Genomic DNA, 20,253 nt, shown 5'->3' on the forward strand with positions numbered 1-20,253 from the left:
ATCAATTGTACCCATTATCAGGGCCTAGAGTGTGTGGTGTTTCCACATGGGTATATCATATTGTGTGCAGTGAATGAGCAACTGCTAAACAGCTACAACTAGACAACAACAGAACCTTCCTGGAGGGGTATCACCATGCAAGATTTCAAGTCCATTCTACTATAGAGTCTACAGAAATAAAAACAGTAAAAGGCACGGTCATAAACATAGTCAGCCTCTTTGCTGGCTCCAGTGTCGAGTATGCTCTTCTAGGCCCTGGACCGCACATGGTATGCTTCGATGCATGGATCCTGTGAGGCTCCTGGGACAGACTGGATTGTCTCCCGGCTTTCCTCTTGTTAATTGCTGATCTCATGCTTTTCTGTTTCCACTTCTGTCAGAGTGACTTTTGCTGCAGCCAGAGTGTTAGGTGACCTGCTTACAGGGAGGCAGTGTCAGATCTCTCAGAAGTCATCTCACCTGTCTGGTTAGTAGTAGGTCGGGGACCTGGATGCGCTTCTTCGGGAAGGGCTGTTGGTAATCACTTGAGGAGGCAAATGTTGCCTCCTGTGTTCTCTACCACTCGGAGTGCCGATAGCCTTGTCTGAGAGCTAAAAGCCCAGGAGTGAAGTGCATTAGGTGTATGTTTTGGGCTTATAAAGGGCTCTAATGATTTTCCCTGCCCTTGTGGCTAGATCCAGTCTGCTACTGGAGTTGTTGCCGATGAGGTTTGGGATGTGGTTAATGCCCTGCTAAATGGAGATCCATGCCTGAATGCTTTAATATGTAGGCAGACAGATTTGAAGGAGTCAGCGAGTTGGAAGTGAAGTTTTGCAGCGATAGGAAGGAAGAAGTTCCTGCAAATGACTGCAATGTAGACCAAGGCGGGAGAAGATTCACCCAGGGATTGTTGAGGGGACATTTCGGAGATCACTAACACCGATGAAGTCAAGGGGAAGAGTGTATTAGCTATCGAGTGATTGATTACCTGCACTAGTCAGATATTAAGATAAAGCAAGGTGGGAACATGTCCAGTTTAAATAGATTCCTTCGGATTTCCCAGGATGGCTCCGTGAGCAGCACAACTCCTACAAAACATGATGATCTGAGGTTCCATCCCACCGGGTCCCACTGCATGTGACATTAGTACTAGAAAGGGAGAAAAGAAACGACCTCTGTTTGTCCACTGTGACAGCTGCACACAGGCATGCAAGATAAATGATCAAAAACTTCAAAGATCCCTTCTTTCTTGACTCAGAAACATTGACTGCAAATGTTCATCATTGAACCCAGCCAAATGTTATAAATCATAAGCTAGTGTGTCTAATCTATACTCTTCCGGCAATCCTGCTTAAAAGGTAAAGATACCAATAAATAGGATAAGTAGTGGTAAAACTTAAAGTCACATAGCAACCATATTTCAGAGAGGAAAATAATGATGAGGGAAGCACAGTAAGGTGCCGAGGAAGTATGTGCGGGAGGACGGGAAGGACACTGGACGTGGACACATAAAAAGCAATGGCTGAACTGGAAATTTGTCATTGTCAGGAAGCTTGCATGACCCCTGGGGCTTCCTGTGGGCATCAGTTATGACATTCCTTCTGCTCCTTCTTAGGGTCATCTGCTTTTATCAAGGACACGTTAGCCGAGATCCCAGCATCAACTGTGACCCTCAGCACTTGTTCAGGTCTCAGGTACCACTCTGAAGTGTGAACTAAGATTGTTTGTCAAACTTTAGTTTTCACAGAATGAGAGCCCCCCCAAAAAACAACAGGAAAAGGAAAAATAAAAAGGAAGAATACAGAGCTGTAGACTGTGGTGGCTGTGTTTATATACCTCCTTTATTCCCAGCTCCCTGTCTTGTCCTTCCATGTACATTTTTTAGGCTTCTTTGCATTTTACCATCATAAACCTAAGCAGAGAAACCACCCATGAGCAGGAGAGAATTCCCATTTTCTAGCCACATCAGACCACAATTTTTCTTAAGTGCCATAACGGAGGGAAGATAGGTATTGTTGTAATTTAAGAAAAGTACCTGACAGAAAGATACTATGAGACACGGTTCAAGCAAAGATTTTTTTGTTTATTTGTTTGTTTGTTTTTTTGGGAAATGGATTATACTAAGGGAAAGGGAGAGGGGGAGACAGGCATCTGGAGAAAGGAGGAGCAGGAGAGAGAAAGAGAGGAAAGAGGATAGAGGGGCAGAAAGAGTAGGAGAGAGAGAGAGGCAGAGGAACACAGAGAGAAAAGAGAGAGGAAAGAGAGAGAGGAACATAGAGAGGGAGAAACAGAGAAGGATGGGAGGTGGACAGGGCCCTTTTAAAGGGGAACATAGTGAATCGATGCACAGGTGGTGCTCTTAGTGACTACAGCTGAGGGCGTGTCCTGTCAGAACCCCAAGGACAGGCAGCAGTATAGATGCCTGAATACTAACCGGAATAACATTGGGTTTGAAACTTAATAGATAGAATTTATAGAGGGATACTTTGAGTGTGATTTGTCAGCAGGAAGCCTATAGTAATTGTGCTTCATTTTCTTTATATGTTTAGGGGCTTGTTGCAGTTAGAGAACATCACTTATGGAATTGAGCCACTAGAGTCTTCAGCTACATTTGAACACATGATTTATCAAATAAAGAATAATAAAATTGATTATTCCCCCTTAAAAGAAAATTTAAATCCCCATCATGAAAGTCAGTCCTACCAATTCTTGTAAAACCAGAGGTGAGTTGGTCCTTCATCTGGGCTATTTACATTGAATTTTGAGACTGGGTACATTGGGAAAACAAAGTGAAACTGTTGTATGGTAATTATTTTAAGCTATCATTGGTTTCCTCAGAACGTCTTAAGAGAAGAACAAGTAGATATAATTTAAAACTCATAATACTTGTCATAATAGTTTGTATAGTTATTTATGGGTAATTGATTTGTATAGGTGTTGTAGTTGCTATTTGTGTAGATTTGCATCCCATTAACATAATCGGTCCTGGATTTATCTACTGATACTTTGTACTTTTCTTTGTCAATTTGTTGCTTTGTAAAAAAGCATTACTTTGCTACAAACTTTGAAAGTAAAATGACTCATTACAATAAATAGAATTTTGGTGTATTTGCTGTCATATGCTTTGCCATAAATGTCTAGTTTTTTTTTAGGAAAAATAATCCAGTCATGGTTATCTTAAAATTTTTCTATTAATGTGATTTCATATTTTGCTCACTTTATTTTACATTTATTACTTTCTAAATTAAATAATATTGGCAAGATTAATGTACTAAAATGCTAAATAAACAGGTGTGCAAGGAAAAATGTAAAATAGGAATGAGACAAAATATCATTTTCTCCAGTCAGGAGGTGCTTGGTATTCACTGTTGTCATTCCTGCACAGTGCTTTCACTCTGTGTCTGACAGAATATGTAAATATATATTGGTTTATATGGAAAGTACATACTTCTATGCAATTATATCAGCTTCACCTTATATTTTCCCTTTGATAAGCAAATTAATTTGAGGAATATAGAAAAATTAACCTTTCTTATAAATAATGTCAGCCAATAGCAGGCACTCTTCCAAAATGATTGTTGGTATGTATCCTCACATCTCCTGTTACAATGTTGCTCACCGTCATGGTTGATCACCAGTGGCCCGAACAAGTTAATTTCTAGATATACATCCTTACTATATAAAACAGAATTAACCAAAAAATCAATGGTGAATGAAGCTTGAATCTAATTAATGACAAACTACCCTTCACTGTTCCCTTTACCTTGTTTTTATTTAATCTGTTGAAAGTGTGGATTTGAGTAAAGGCCAACAAATTTACACAGAAATCCATAAAGCTGATAGTCATAAACTGAATAGCAAAGTTGTACTCCATCACATGAGGAGCCCTGGTCAAATCAGTTGAAGGCTGAACAGAAAACCCACTCTCACAAACAAGTCGTCTTTGGATTCAACTAGAACCTCAATGTCATGTCCTTCTGGGTCTCCAGCTGTGAGCTCCTGGCCTGCGAGTTCCAGGTTTCTGGATTCCTCACCAGACACTGGATCAACTGGCTTCTATCATCTCAGAAAGCAACTCTCTCTCTCTCTCTCTCTCTCTCTCTCTCTCTCTCTCTCTATATATATATATATATATATATATATATATATATATATATATGCACATTTCATGCTATTAAATATTAAGTGTTGAAATAAATAAGCCTTGTTACAAAAAATATGTTCCACAAACCAAATCCACAAACCAAATCAGCAATAGATACAATGTGACTCATGTATTTCATTTTAAAAATAAACAATAGGTAATTCCATACCCGTCTTATCTTCAATTGAAGACATTCATCAATAGTAGAAAAACATCAAATTGAAACAAGGTTATCCTTGTTTGCCTTATGAGATCAGTTTCTTTCCAGTCAAACTGTCTGTAGAACATTTAAAGAATCCCAAGACTAGAGATTGTATCTGTCATACCTGTTACTGAAATAAGTACAGTAAACAGTACTAAACCAGGACTCTTAACAGATATGTGGGACCCCATTGAAGATTTTATTATATTGACAGTTTTTTGTTTGTTTGTTTCACAGAAAACTTCAGATGTGTCACTAATGAAGAGGACCCTTTATGTGAAGATTGTCATGGATAAAGCCATGGTAGGACTGACCTGTCTTCCCGAGGAGTTTTGTAGTGAGATTGAGTAAGGATTGTGTATATATAACTTAAACTAACTCCTTCCTTCCTTCCTTCCTTCCTTCCTTCCTTCCTTCCTTCCTTCCTTCCTTCCTTCCTTCCTTCCTCTGTTTTCATGTTATCATTCTTCAATGTGTGCAGTGTTTTGCCTACATTGTGTAGATCTATGTACTATGTGCATACAGTACTCTCAGAGTCCAGAAGAGGGAGGCAGATGCCCTGGAACTGGAGTTACAGATGGCTGTGAGTGGCCCTGTGAATTTGGGGGATTGAATTCAGGTGCTCTAGAAGGGCAGTAAGTGCTCTTAATTGCTGAGCTATCTTTCCAGTCTGCTTTTCACTGTTTTATACAAATGTATTTACTCTGTTCAAGTGTCAGTCATGATGACATGTGCCAGTAATTCCAACACTTAGGATGGGCAGGCAGAGAGGTTGAATTTCCAACAACCCAGGAAATTCTTGTCTCAAAAGATAATCATTTCTTTCTCTCTGCTCAAAATAATGTGCCAAAGTGTTGGAGTACATAACGACATATCATATCAGTTGTCCTTATGCTGGTGTGAGGGGATTGTAGTAAAGCCATATAACTGCATGAACAGGTTCTACTACACAGTCTCCCATCTTACTTCAGCAGAGAGACTAGCAGGTGCACCTCGATTTTTATTGAATCTAGATCTCATTTCCATTATACTGGAAGTTAGTACATTAAGTGTAAAATTGGATTGCATTTTCAAATATTTACTTCCTGAGCTTATTTTCTGTGTCACAGCTAGCTGGCTTCTTGAGTGGGAGCTGCATGATTTACAGATGAAAAGGTAGTTCCTTAGCACTCTAGTTACTTTGCACTCTCCTCCCCAAACAGTATTTGTACACTGCCTTTCTTCCCCGCTGGGAATCTCATTTCCTGTCCAGTACTGACTGTTTGGTCAGCTCACCATTCTCTGGTTCCTAGTATCAAGCCCATGGTTTACCGAGTCACTTAGTCTCATGGCATGGATTCATTGTACCACATCACTTAACCAGGCATTTTGATTTCACCTTAGTTAATATTTACATGTGCCATAGTCTACAGAATAAATTATTTTAATCAATTTTCCAGTTTCTATTTTTCTCTTATTGAAAATATACTTTTCTTAGAATACAGTTTGATTACACTTCCTCCTTCCCCAACTCCTGCAAGAGCCTCCCAACTCCCCTCCCATCCAAATCCACACCTTTTCAGTTTCTTCTAAGAAGACAAACAGGCATCTAAAGAATAATTATAAAATGAAATAAGATAAAACAAAACCAAAAGAATCAGAATAGAACAAAACAGAAGTTTAAAAGCCTAACCAAAAGAAAAAAAAACACATGAAACACATATAGATCCAGAAACGCAAAGGTTGCACACACAGGAATTCCATAAAAACCCCAAACTGGAAGCCATAATATATCTAAAGGACTTGTGTTGTTAAAAAAAGAAAAGGAATAATGCCCTGATCTATTATGAGATAAGGAACATCTAAAGATGCCCCTGGGTTCTTTTTGTGCTCTCCATCTATTGCTGGGCTTGGGGCCTACCTGCCCCTAAGAGTGAGACTCCCTTGGCGAAACCTATGTTATCATTTGCAAGCCATTATCACTTGGAGACAGCTTTGGGGATGGGGACTTGTGCCCTGCTCCTCTTAGCACTGGGATCCCATCTGGTGCAGGTCCTTGCAGACCCTGTGCATGCTGCCTCAGTCTCTGTGAGCTCATGTGTGTTGGATCCTGCTGTGTTGAGAAGGCCTTGTTTCCCTGGTGTCCCCATCACCTCTGGCTCTGACAGTCTCCCTGCCTCCTCTAGCCCCCAGGACAGAGATTCGATGGAGATATCCCATTTGGAATTGGGTGTCTCCATCCCTGCACGTTGTGCATTAGTGGGCCTCTGTGTCTGTCCCACGTGCTGCAATCAAGCAGTGTCACGGGTTGTATGACTTCGTCTGCGTCCGGTTAAGCACCATCACCAGATGTGCATTGCCAACTTCCTCCTGGGCTTGTGGAAGAGTCTGCAACTCTTTCTCATCTGACGTTGTCTGGGCCTCCCAGATGTGAACATTTTAACCTGTCCAACAGTTTTGGGTTTTTGAACAACAGCACAGCAGCATTTCCTGTCTCTGTATGGATGGGCATTCTCCTCTGCCCAGTATTCACAAAGTTGGTGTTAGAAAGACCATGTTTTATATTTATGTATAGTCTGTCCGTACTACAGACAAGTTTCTATGTACGCACATTATAGCTAATGTTTGACTTGGTGTCTCAAACCTCTATGTGTCTACTGTTAATTGGCTTGCTACTAAAAAGAATCATGTAAATTATAAATGTAATTAACACACAATCATAAACAATATTTTCAGATAGTATTATGACTATCATTTCCTTAAACTCAGGTATACTCTGGTAGTTTCCCACCAGCTGGCATACATCCTGAGTTTCTTTAATTGCAATGAAGCCTTCATGATAGAGAAGGGAATGAGGTTATCGTGAGTCAGTGACAGATGCCTGGATTTTGTCCTTATAAGTTATGTGCTCTGGAACTTTGATACATCCAATCTTAATTTCTGTGCCCCTAGGAGGAAGTTAATTACAGCTATCCCTTTTAATAGTCTCAATCATTAAGACCCTGGGTTATGTGTAAACCACAGGAAAGACAGTAACTAGGAAAGATTACAAACACAGAGGATTAACTGACAACCAATTTTAACACATTTTCACTTTGCGTCTTCAGTTGAGTACTGCATTATTTTAACTTGTGTATTTGAAACTATTAAAGAGTGATTGTTTGATCAGTTATAGTGGTAATCAAGACACAAACTTGTCTTTCAGTTTGACCATATGGGCTCCAAGATGGGAGTTGCAATTCAGAAAGTTGTTCATATCTTTGGTCTCATTAACACGGTGAGTACTTCTGCTGTGGTTGAAGTAAGAGAATATGCTAACCCACTGACATCGTTTCTGTGATTAGCCACGTGTCTATAGGAAGTGTGTACTCCTCCCTGCAGTTTGACCCATGAGTTGGGTTATCTCCTCTAAGCAATAAGGTGAATGGAACCCCAGCATTTACAGACAGGGCAGGAAGACTGGCCACTGAAACTGAAGAGAGTTGTCCTTTCAGATGTTTTCCCAGCTGCAGATGACTGTGATGTTAACCTCTCTAGAGATCTGGTCAGACCAAAACAAGATTGACACAAATGGGGTTGCTGATGAAGTTCTGCAAAGGTTTCAGTTGTGGAAACAGAGCCAGCCATCTGAAAGAGGCAGGATTATCACGTATTTACTCCTGTAAGTACTTTATCTACACCGATGGGGACTTGCCTAACCATTCAAAGGCAACTGTCAAAGTCCTGTGCATGTAGCTGTGCCAGCATAAGCAAAATGTAAAGATCTGATCACGTATTCAAATGTGGTTCCCCAGCACCCATCACCCCATTCTACCTCAGCACTAGGGTGGGGGTATGAAAAGCAGCAGGATGAATGTGGACGTCTGTGTTTATAAAGAGTCACTGGGAAATGTTCACACCATGATGTTAATGCTATGAATACAGTAATTACCCATGTTGCATGTTGCTGGTTAAGATGGTTAATAACTGAACTGGACCGGTCACTTCCCTGCACCTATGTCTACTCTCCAGTTTGTATAGTGACCTGACATATAGCTGTTAGCTACTTGCTGTGCATGCTTTGAGAGTCTTCATGTAGGTTTCATCATTCCTCACTCAATCATTTTATATGAAAATAGGAGATGTTCACTCACGAAGATCTCAAGCGATTTAAAAGGAACTACATGTCGTCTCTTGCCTCCTTTTAGGTTCAAAGCCAGGGTTGGGTATTTGAAAGCAAAACTAATTGGCTAATTTCTGCATACTACCGCTTTTTTTCTTGTTGTACCTCTCTTTCTTTCTCCCTCTCCTCTGGTTCAACACTGTATACAGTTTTAAGATTTGTCCAATATGTGAACAGCTTGATAATAGGTAACACTGGCCTTTAGAGTTTATAGTCAATATAACATCCAGTGATGGGGATCCTGTGGGACAGGTTATGGAAATACCAGGCACCTCTAGGTTTTGGATTGGGTATCATAGAATCCTAAGCATCATTTTAACTTAAATACCTATCAAGAAAGGAGGACATACAATTTGTGCTTTCACTAATCAATCAATGGCTGGTAGCATGAAGCATATTGCACATGAATACCATGTTTTAAAGATACAGAACTTACAGGAATCCACTGCTTAAATGTCCTTTCTAGCAACATTTTGGAACAAGTGCATTGATATAAAATTTCAATTTAGGTATAAGGATTACCCTGATTATGTGGGAGCGACATATCACGGGATGGCCTGCAACCCAAAGTTTACAGCAGGAATCGCTCTGGTATGCCTTCTGTTGTCCCTGTCCCTTGAATGAAAAGACTAGGAATGTATTTGCATACTTTTTTATAATAGTATTTTTTAGACTTTTAATGTTATAACTTATAAAAGAGTTGGTCTGGTTGGGGAAACCACCCTGAAGTTGGGATTCCAACCAGTTCTGTGATGGTAACTGTACTCACTTTATTGTAAAGTAATTCTCAAGATAATTTTATCTTTAAAAATGAATCTCTGTATCAATCAAGCAGACATTCCTATGTCTAGGTTATGCCATCTCATGTTCTATTTCTACTGTCATAACAACTTTGGGGTCTACATGTAAGTGGGATGGTTCAGTATGTCTTTCTGGGATAGAGTTATTGCAAGCAATGCAATGTACTTAAAGTTCTACCTATCCCACAATGCATGCAAGATTTCCTTTTTAATGACTGAATTAATATATCTGTCCATTCCACAGATGCTTCCTTTATTCCCCTGCTCTTGTTCTTCACCATGTTTCAAGGCACACAATAGGGCAGATACCTCTTTAGTTGTCTGTTCAGAGGTCAGCTTGCTGAATTATGGATCTGTCTTGTTACTCATATTTTTGTGGGATGTAATATTTGCTTTGAAAGAGGCTATACCAGTCTATAATCCTCTTGCCAACATATAATTAGCTGCATAGTCACTCAAAGTTACTTTGTTTTCTTTTAGTTAGTAGAGAGAGGCTAATGTGCATGATGCTACATCTTCTCATTGCTTTTGATTGTGTCTCTGCCATGTCAAATGATGCCATACCAGTTCATATACTTGATAGACTTTGGCACATATTACCAGAGAAATAGTTATTCAAGTATTTGACTTATGTTTTTAAGTGATTTATTGCTTTGTTGTTGAGTTGTGGACATTCTCTACATTATGGATATTAATCCATTTGTCAGACGTGGAATCTATAAATTTTTTTAATTCCTATATGTGTTTATCTTCACTTTGGTTTTATCATGACATTGAAACAGGGATGTTTAAGACAGTGGCAGAAGTTTCTTTGCTCATCTTTGCCTTTACTCCCATCCTTCTGGGGTGTGGTAGAGACCACACCCTGAATCTTTCCTGTTATCTTCTCCTCAGTAGTTGTGACCTTCTCACTTAGGTCTTGACTTTGTTTTCAGCTAGTTTATAGATATAGTAAACATAAAAATATGTGAATGCTTTTTTCATGTGGCTGTTCTAATTTTAATCCACTCTGCCAACCTATACTTTTATTGGGGGGATTTTTAATTCATTCGTGTTCAAAGCAGTTTGTCTTCGGGAAAGAGTTCATGCTTCCACTTTTGCTATCATTTTGCTATCATATATATTATTTTCCTGTCTTCCTTCGAATCTATGCTGTGTATACGCTGTATAGATTCTAGATGTTTTAACCCCTCCTGTACTAAATCACTGTTGTGTGTGTTATTAATTTTTGGTGATTTTGATCTCTTTCATTGCATGTATATTTCATAGATTTTGTTGTTTACCATTGCACTTGGCCAAAATACTAAATTTAATTCAGTTATAAGTAAAATTTTATTTAAATTAAAAATTTTCTTCAATTTCTAAAGTATAAATTGATTACCAATTAAATCTTCATGGTGTAAATTTTTCCTAATTATCATCTCAAAAAAATAGTCACTAAGATTATTCCTCTTCCCTAGACGTTTTTATGCTTTTTTTGAATTCTATACAATAATATGCAAGAAATGTAAGGTTTCTTTTCATTTTTTTCCATTTAAATCAGAAACAGACCTGTTTTACATGTGAATCCCAGTACCCTCTCCCTCTCTTCCTGCCCTGCCGCCCCCACCAACCACCTATCCCATCCCCATTCTGCTCCCCAGGGAGGGTGAGGCGTTCCATGGGTGATCTTCAAAGTCTGTCATATAATTTGCAGCAGGGCCTACACCCTCTGCTGTGTGTCTAGGCTGAGAGAATATACCTCTATGTGGACTGGGCTCCCAACATCCATTCCTGTACTAGGGATAAATACTGATGCACTGCTAGAGGCCCCATAGATTAACCAGACCTACAAACAGACAAATGCAAGTTTTTTCACAGCAACTTTATTTTCCTATATGTCAGCTCCATTTGGCTTAAAAGATTTTGCTTAAAAACGAATATCACAATTTGCTCCTTTTTTTGCATTTTACAGTCTTAAGAGTTTTTTGGTCCAGTTTCTTGAATTTGCGTTGTAATTTAGGTACCATTGCCAAATAAAGCCTGAGAAAGCAAACAGGAAGAAGTAGGAAGAGCAAGAGAGGAAGAGGAGGAGGAGGAGGAAGAAGAGGCAGAGGAGGAGGAAGAGGAGAAGGAGGAGGAGGAAGATGAGGCAGAGGAGGAGGAAGAGGAGAAGGAGGAGGAGGAAGATGAGGAGGAGGAGGAGGAAGAGGAGGAGGAGGAAGAGAAGGAGGAGGACGAGGAGGAAGAGGGGGAGGAGAAACAGGACTGACACACTAATTCTGTTCCTTTTCTCTGCCTAGCATCCAAAGACCTTAACCATGGAGGGCTTTGCTGCTGTCCTGTCACAGCTGCTTGGGATTAACCTGGGGTTAACATATGACGATGTCTACAACTGCTTCTGTCCCGGAAGCACCTGCATCATGAACCCTTCAGCAATGTAAGGGGCATCTCCAGGTCAGGTCTCTGTAGACGCTTAGGAAATACTTGCAGTGTGTCCTGACTTACACTTTGACCAAGTATCACCGACTAACAACAGCTTAAATGAATGCATGCACAATATTTAAAGCACGCAGAACAGAACGAGCTCAGGGTATTACTGAAAACATGCTTGCCAGTTCTTTACAGCCAGCATCCAGTCAGCTGCTCGTATATGGAGTGAGTGTTGACTTATGGGCTCTTTTGTCAGTATTGTCAATATGCCTCTATGGAAGAAATGCATCAATGCTAAACAGAGAAGGCTCCAGGGCTCAGCAGACCCGTGGATAAGGAGATTTGGCTGTGTACATTGGGGCAGAGGGAGATAAAAGGTTCCAAAACAACTTAGATGCTACTGAGACTATAAGGAAGAACATTGTAGGGCCTGGGGCAACAAAGCGAAGGGCAGCCTGGCTAAAGAGTCAGATTCAGGGAAAGAATAAGGGGATGAGAGAGAGGTGGAGGGCAGAAGCCGAGATCTTTGCAGACTGGGAGATTTCATAATAAGCTAAGTGTTACGCAGTTAGTTAACACAGCATGGATAATGAAATGTATCCTGCAGAATGTGTGCGATGCCCCACATGGAGATCAGACACAGTCTCTGAGGGAGAAGAGTGTACTCATGACCATCCATAGGGATTTGTTAACACTGCAAAGTAAAGCCATTGAAGAGTCACTCATAGGCAGGCTCTTGGCTATCACAGTGCACTACTAAAGATTGAAATATTCTGAACGGTTTCATTTGTTGCATCTGGCTTCCTATTAGTTGTCTGTTAGTCTTTCCAAGAAATCCGTTAAAATACACTGCATTTTAACTTGGACCTCAAGGACAAGTGCTCTAGAGTGCACAAACCTTCAGCCATGGGACAGAATTGAAATTATGGTCAGATGGTGTTGAGAGAAGTCGTGAGGTGAAGAGAGAAGCTACGGCACAGGGGGTAGGTTGAGGGTTGCTGAAGGACATGGAATCTTCCCAAGGGAGGAGGAGCCTGTGTGATGAATGAAGGAGACTATGGAAGCCACATGCAAAACTACGTCCAACCAGAAGCATCAGTCTTGGTCTCCCCAGAGGCTTTCAAGCACTAGAGAGGAAAAAAGTAGGAAAAACTAGGGGAAATACCCTCTTCACTATATGGCAGGTGGGTATGGTAGCAATCCTACTCTCAGACCTGCATCGAGCTTCTGGTATTGTTAACTCTGTTGAAACTGTTGCAGTGTTTTCGTGTGTGCCCTGAAGCTGAGGCCTGGAGCGCTCTACCTCCCTCCACTTTCTGTATATTGATCCTAAGAAATTACAATAGAAACAGCACTGCTTTTGTTTTAACTGGCCAGCATTAAAAGCAGAGGTGACTCTCTCTCTTCCTGTAATGTGAATATTCGGGGAACCGTACACGTTATGTTACTTGAATAACTGTTGCGTTCCTTTTATCTGAGGGATAATAATTTATTTTTAGACGTTCGCAGGGCATCAAGGTTTTTAGCAGCTGCAGCATGGATGCATTCAAACAGCTGGCTTCACAGCCTGCCCTAGACTGCCTCAGGAAGGAGCCAGAGCCAGAGGTTGTCGCTCTGCCCCACAAAGCACAGTGTGGCAACCACGTTTTGGAGGCACCAGAGGAGTGTGATTGTGGCCCTCCAGAGGTTAGTGAGACTGTCGTGGTTCATCCCAACACTTGATCCATGTGTCACATACACTCTTGCATATGTAATGGAAAAGGGGAGAGCATCATTTTAAAACAGGCATTGAAGATGTGTAGAACATGAAATGCTTGTCTTTGGGTGTAGATTCCCTCACCATTAGTCAATGAGCAGAGTTGTTGGGGCCAGTCACAATGGCTACATTTATGGAACACTACCACACCTAAGGTTCAGGGGACATTGTGAATGAGAGGGTAGAAAGATTGTAGGAGCCAGAGTACCAGGGAGTTTGCTTTGAGATTGTGTCTCCTAGTGATATAGGAGTTGTGTGCATAAAGGCTCACCAACATGGCTCTTCACACATTTGCTGAATGAGGAAGGCACCAATGAACATGTTAAAGCAAAAGGGGGGAAAGCCCACGAGGCCTCAGCCCTACACAAATCCTGCCTATATCTAAGGAAGGTTGAGGGGGAGAAATGATCTCCATTGAGGAACACAGCAAGTGATTATCCAGTACCCACGTTCCGCCCTGACAACATACATGCAAGTAACATTCCATAGACAGGGCTGGCGATATTTAAGAATATGTATGTATAAACATATATGAATACAATGACAAATTATGTATATACATATATGCATATAATAACGATTAATGGGAAAAGAGGCCACGAAGATGAGAGAGCAAGAGGACTACATGGGAGGGCTTGGAAGGAGGAAATTACAGCACCAGGCATTAGCAACAATCAGAAAGTAGCTGGTTACCCTTAAAATGTTCATGCCACCTTGTTTTAGCTGTCATGTTTCACAGGTAAGTAAGATATCTGATGGATGTTCATTCCCCAGTAGCCTGAATAGTGCCTTATGAAAGCTAGCCAGTAGGGAGGAGGTCAGGATGGGTTCCTCCATGTCTTGTGATCAAAATATGCAATGTCTTCAGAAACAGAGCCCTTCCATCAGGTTCTATTGGATAATTTATAGCAGTGGCAATGACCTGTCCTTTTTCCCCCGTGGTGTGTGTGTGTGTGTGTGTGTGTGTGTGTGTGTGTGTGTGTGTGTGTGTGTTGGATTCTATAATACCCATTGACCAGAAACTCAAAGGGGTTATTCCATACCTGATAACTGGACTTTTTGTGTGATAACCTACGGCATCTGAAAGAGGATTTATCCCTCTGTGTGGTATAAACTCATATGTATATATTAGCAAACTTTGAAAATAGCATATTTTTAAATAATCTATTTGTTGCTGTTATAGTACTGGCTTTCCTGCGCTGTAGGCATTCTATAAGAAAGTAAATATTAAAAATAATTAAATGACATCAGTCATCAGTATTGGGATGGTCAAATAAGTTTAGGAAATTTAGTGCAGGTATTTTTTTTTCTGTCATCCAGGATAATGGGTTTAGTGTATCAACCATTAGCTATAAACAATTAGCAATTTTATGATAGCCATGCTACCATTGATTTTCATCATTTGGGTCATTTTCTGTATGACAGCTTTTAATAAATAGAAGGTGTCAGAGCCAAGATAACTTTTCCCCCCTGTATGATATCCAATTACTTGGGGTAATTTGTTGAAAAGACTATCTTTTCCAAATTAACATATCCTGGTGCTTTTAGGAAGAAAGGATTATCTACTTTTTAATTTTAATATGTATTCTGAAATAGTATATGCTTTTAAGTATTACTTGCATAGTGTGTGTTTTTCTTAGTCCCCAAATGAAGTGTTTTCTTTCTTGTGGCCCCTGGTTAAGAGAGCGCAACCAGAGCGAGTACCACAGTTGGATGAGGAGAAATGAGAAGGGGAGAAGAGTGAGTTCAGGGAGTCTGTTATGTTCTCAGTAGAAAAGACAAGAAAGGGACAGCAAGCAGTAGGACTGATGAATTTGGATACTAAAGGATGGCTCTCCCCTCCCAGGTAGGTCTCTGTTGCCAAGTACCTGTCCCAATCTGTAAGAGCTTGACAGAGGAGGCCTTTGGGGGTATACACTTTGGTTTGTTCAGTTTGAATGTAAAAGCTGTTGTAAACAAGTGTCCCATGGTCAGGGCTATTGAGACATGTGCTTGTTAACCTGACTGGTGGAAGGCTTGTCATGAACACGAGTGTGTAGTGCACAATGTGGTGATGCTGGCAACAGTGCCATCAAATGCTAGAAACCTTTGGCTCCATTGCAATGTTAGGAGATCACATTTTTGAATATGGTCTGTTGTTGGCAGGGCTGGATGTCTCTTAACTAGTGAAGATTCATTGGGCAGCCCACAACTGACTTTGAAAGGAGGCAAAAATTCATATATCTGATTTCCAACTCCTACATTTACATTGACCATATTTTCTTCTCTAGAACTGTACCCATAAAAATTGCTGTAACCCTAATGACTGTACTCTGATAAAGCCTTCGGAGTGTGGGACCGGGGATTGCTGTGACAGAAGGTCATGCAAGGTAAGCCTCAAACACAGAACCTTTCAGGAGTCTTTTTTTAAAATGGGGCTTCATTTCTTTTTTTCCCTATTGTATTTTATTTTAATTTTTATTTAATTTAACTTAGAAACAAGTTTGCTTCACATGTCATTCCCAGTTCCCTCTCCCTCCTCACCTCTCCTGTCCCCCCTTCAACCCTGCTCCATGGAAGCTTGGTTCTGGCAGGGTGTATTCCCTGAGTTTTGATGGTTACAGCCTTGTGTTTTCAAGGTGCCTGAACAGAGACACCCTTGTATGGCAATCACACCTGACAGCAGACCTTGTACTTCTCCTGCTAGAGCCCTTCCTAACTTCTATCGCTACATTGGGCTCTTCCTTACAGCCCATCCTTCCGTAGTGAAGATCCAGAGGTGTGGTCATTAGGGACGACCATGAAGAACAGCTAACTAGGCTGGAGGAGTCCATACTCATTTTGTCAGATACGATAAACTGGAAGTAGAGGCCACACAGCCACTCTGTGTTAGCTTCTCGTCTTTATGGACTCCGAGTGGAGAAGGCCCTATTTCTTTTTTGTGTTCTTGCAAATAGGTGAGGTTCTATCAGACCTTTTTTGAAAGTGGAGAGATTTGCTCCAAGTGTTTTCCTTAAGGCTTTCTGTTTAGACATAAGTGTACATGCAATGCTATGGTGTATATCAATAGAATCAGCTTCTTCACCCACAGGCACTAGTGTGAAAGATGTTTGGAGATAATACCTAGACACTCTTACAAGCCACTGTGAATCCAACTGGTACCATCTTATAACTATGTGTAGACAAGAAAAGATAATGAGTCCTTGAGTGGCATCTTCATTCTGTGTATATTTTGGGAGTCTGTATTCTTGACGGTTCTCAAACAAGCTCTGTCCCTATGTTGTAGAGCTCCATTTCTGTGTCTTTTTCGTTCTTTCCTTAAAAAAACTGACTTTTAGTCCAGATAGCATGATCTTTCAAAGGAGTAGAGAAATCTTCTCTTGTCTAACTTTCAGGAAGAGGAGAACCAAGTCACCCTGACAAAAGCTAGCCTGTTGTTCGTCTTTCAGATAGCCGAAAGAGGGCGTCCTTGTAGGACAAGTAAAGACCTGTGTGATTTCCCTGAGTTCTGCAATGGGTCATCTGAATACTGTGTACCTGACACAAAAACTGCTGACCTAGAACCCTGCAACAACAAGACTGCCTTTTGCTTTGGTGGGATTTGCCGAGACTTGGATAGGCAGTGCATGGATTTATTTGGAAAACGTATGAGATGTACCTTGTTTTTTGTTTTTGGTGGGGAGGCTTTTTTTAATTGCTGTTATTTTAAAGCAAAAAATCTATCCTGCATCCTTATTACAAAATATTGATCTACACCCATATATGAAAATCAAAGCAACTCCTTTCCATGTCATACAGGAAAAGACTATAACATTGAGACCATATAGCATATGAGTCAATATTGAGGTCTTTGGTGGGAGAAGAACAGAGTATTAGTGTGTGGCTTTGGGGAGACAGCAACTTTTTAAACAGTTTTCCTTAACACAGTACACCTTTTTCCTGAGTAGTTATTGGTTGATTCTTGCCCACGGCTCCCATTTACACTGCCAGACACTGACTATCTCAGTATAAATGTCTACACTTTTAAGTTTTGTGAGTTACATTTTGACTTTTAACACAAGAAAGTTGAAATTCTCTTTTTTTTTCAGATGCTAAGGGTCCTAATTATTTGTGCATGCAAGAAGTGAATAATCAAAACGACAAATTCGGAAACTGTCAAGAACGCTGTAAATTTGAGTACGTACTCATCAAAGTGTACATTTTCCATGTGTGGTTTGTGCAAAGAGGTGTACTTTGTGTTTGCAGGCATGTCATGTGTTGCCTCTCCTAATAGGTACATGTTCTCAACAGCTTGCTATTGTGGTCTGCCTTAATGTTTTGAATTATCCTTATATAGTGAATTATTATTCAACCAATGGATAAGAGAGCTAAGTGACAATATGCAACTTTTCTGCCTTGTATTGCCAGTCAGGTGCTTTGTGGAAAACTGACTTGCTACTGGAACAACATAGAAATCATTGAAACAAAAAAATACAATCTCCAGTACACTTACATTGGAGGCCAGGTGTGTGTGTCTGCACACTTAAGAAACACTCAGGACACTGATGATACCTATGTACATGATGGTACTATTTGTGGTAAAGGCAAGGTAAATACACTTTTATTTAATGTTTATGCATTGTGTGTTTATAATGGATTCATGAATGCCTATGAATGTGTCATACATATACACATGGATTTATGGATGCCTATGAATGTGAATATACATATATACAAGAGTGTGTATGTAATTTCTCTTGCTTTATCACAATAGTGAAGTGTAATGGCGCATAACTAAAATGACGTAACAATATCCATTTGTTTGTGTCCAAACCAGTAATTAATGTTTAAAAGGAAGATCTGAGTTGGTATTAGTCAAAGAAACTTTCATTTTGTTATTTTTTTTAGGAATTTGGCTATTGATACTTAAACTTGTTTTCTCTCACTTGATTTTCTAAATTTCCTTCTTAGGCTAGAATCTGGTCTGCAATAATTTATATAAGCCATGAACAAAAAGAGTCTAAAAACATACTAAAAAATAAAAATCACAACAAAATGTCACCAAAATGTCAGGTTGTTAGACTAATGCGAATATTAAAGAGGAATGAATGAGTCAATTGTTTAGTCAAAGATAATTATTTCATTACTAATTACTAAAGTACATCATGTACTTTTCTATTTTCATAATACCCTCATACTCCCAAACACAATTATTATAAAAGGAATTTCCTTCTATAAGACAATAATAAAACAGAAGGTTCAAGTGTCATTTATTTTATCTTTTTGATGAAAATTCCCTATAGTCTAACCAAGTGTTCAGATAAGTAATTGTAGGGCATTACAGAAAACGAGTAAAACAACCCCATTCAAAATCCCATAACCCTGAGAAGTACCTCAGTATTCCCATAAGATTTTATTTTATTTTATTCAACCAAGGAATCTCAAATGGTTGAGAAATACTTAGGTCTTCAACATCCTTAGCCTTCAGGGAAATGCAAATCAAGAAGTCTCTGAGATTCCATCTTACACCTGTCAGAATGGCCAAGATCAAAAACACAAGTGACAGCTCATGCTGGAGAGAATGTGCAGTAAGGGGAACATTCCTTCATTGCTGGTGGGAGTGCAAGCTTGTACAGCCACTTAGGAAGTCAGTGTGGTGCTTCCTCAGGAAACTGGGAATCAGCCTAGCACAAGACCCAGCTATACTGCTCTTGGACATATGCAGAAAGGATGCTCAATCATACCACAAGGACACTTGCTCAACTATGTGTTTATTTGTAATAGCAAGAACCTGGAAATAACCTAGATGTCCCTGTACTGAGGAATGGATAAAGAGAATGTGGTACATTTACACAATGGAGTACTTACTACTCAGCTATTAAACACAAGGATACCAGGAAATTTGAAGCCAAATGGTTGGAACTAGAAAAAACATCATCCTGAGTGAGGTAACCTAGACCAATAAAGACAAAGATGTTATGTACTCACTCATAAGTGGATATTAGCTGTAAATGATAACTATGCTACAATCCACAGACCCAGAGAGACTAGTAACAAGAAGAGTTCATGGTGGGGGGGGGACCCAGATCTTTCTAGGAAGGAGAAATAGAAGAGATTTTGTGAGTGGACTGAGGGCAGGTGGGGATGGGAACATGAGCAGTCACGCTGCAGGGCTCTGAGGGGAATGGCTGGGGGGGATATTTTGGGGTTGGGCAGAAGCCTGGATCAGGGGAATCTTCCAGAAGTCTACGGGGAGGTTGCCAGCTTAGATTCCTAGCAATAGTGGATAAGTAGCCTGAACTGACAGCCTCCCGTGACCAGATGGTTGCCTGGCCCAGTTATTATCAGTGAGACTTCATCCAGCGACTGATGGCAGATGGAGAGACCCACAGCCAATCATTAGGTGGAGTTCAGAAATTCTTAATGAGGAGAAAGGACTATTAGAGCCAGGGGATCAAAGACACATTGGGAAGGCTCAAATAATCAACTAACCTGCACTCATTGGGGTTCACAGAGCCTGAACTGACAACCAGGGAGCCTGCATGGGACTGATTCAGGTCTTCTGCATATATGTTGTAGTTGTGTAGCTTGGTCCTCATGTGGGACTTCTAAGAGTAGGAACAGCACTTTCTCTGACTCCTTAACTGGCTTTTGGGACCCTATCTCTCATAGTGGGTGGGTTGACTTGCCCAGCCTTACTATGTGGGGAGGTACTTAGTCTTACTGCAACTTGATATGCCATGTTTTGTTGATATCCATGGGAGGCCTGCCCTTTCCTGGATGGAGACAGAAGACGAGGGAGCATGGTGTGGGAGGGGCAAATGGGGGATGTGGGAGAGGGACTGGAAGGGGGAGGCTGCA

General features: G+C 40.4%; 1 protein-coding gene across 5 annotated transcripts in view; it reads left to right on the plus strand.

Moving 5' to 3' along the window:
- The first annotated feature begins 2,528 nt into the window (after nucleotides 1-2,528).
- The window catches only part of LOC121134173 (A disintegrin and metallopeptidase domain 3-like), a 30,080-nt gene continuing 12,355 nt past the window's right edge, over nucleotides 2,529-20,253 (plus strand). For 3 of the 5 annotated variants that reach the window (XR_005871214.1, XM_040731962.1, XM_040731961.1), the window contains exons 1-11: nucleotides 2,682-2,702; nucleotides 4,563-4,628; nucleotides 7,510-7,581; nucleotides 7,799-7,965; nucleotides 8,976-9,057; nucleotides 11,549-11,685; nucleotides 13,178-13,364; nucleotides 15,705-15,803; nucleotides 16,863-17,058; nucleotides 17,502-17,589; nucleotides 17,821-18,001. Coding sequence is in view for 2 of the 5 variants with exons in the window: in XM_040731962.1 (XP_040587896.1) it covers nucleotides 4,584-4,628; nucleotides 7,510-7,581; nucleotides 7,799-7,965; nucleotides 8,976-9,057; nucleotides 11,549-11,685; nucleotides 13,178-13,364; nucleotides 15,705-15,803; nucleotides 16,863-17,058; nucleotides 17,502-17,589; nucleotides 17,821-18,001 (1,254 nt within the window). In the remaining 3 variants the exon portion in view is untranslated. Of the gene's footprint in view, nucleotides 2,703-4,562; nucleotides 4,629-4,653; nucleotides 4,673-7,509; nucleotides 7,582-7,798; nucleotides 7,966-8,975; nucleotides 9,058-11,548; nucleotides 11,686-13,177; nucleotides 13,365-15,704; nucleotides 15,804-16,862; nucleotides 17,059-17,501; nucleotides 17,590-17,820; nucleotides 18,002-20,253 lie in introns of those variants that run through there. The other 2 variants (XR_005871216.1, XR_005871215.1) reach the window with 2 other exon arrangements.

Source organism: Mesocricetus auratus, unplaced genomic scaffold, assembly GCF_017639785.1.
Source record: "Mesocricetus auratus isolate SY011 unplaced genomic scaffold, BCM_Maur_2.0 Super-Scaffold_100026, whole genome shotgun sequence".
NCBI classification, from domain to species: Eukaryota; Metazoa; Chordata; class Mammalia; order Rodentia; family Cricetidae; genus Mesocricetus; species Mesocricetus auratus.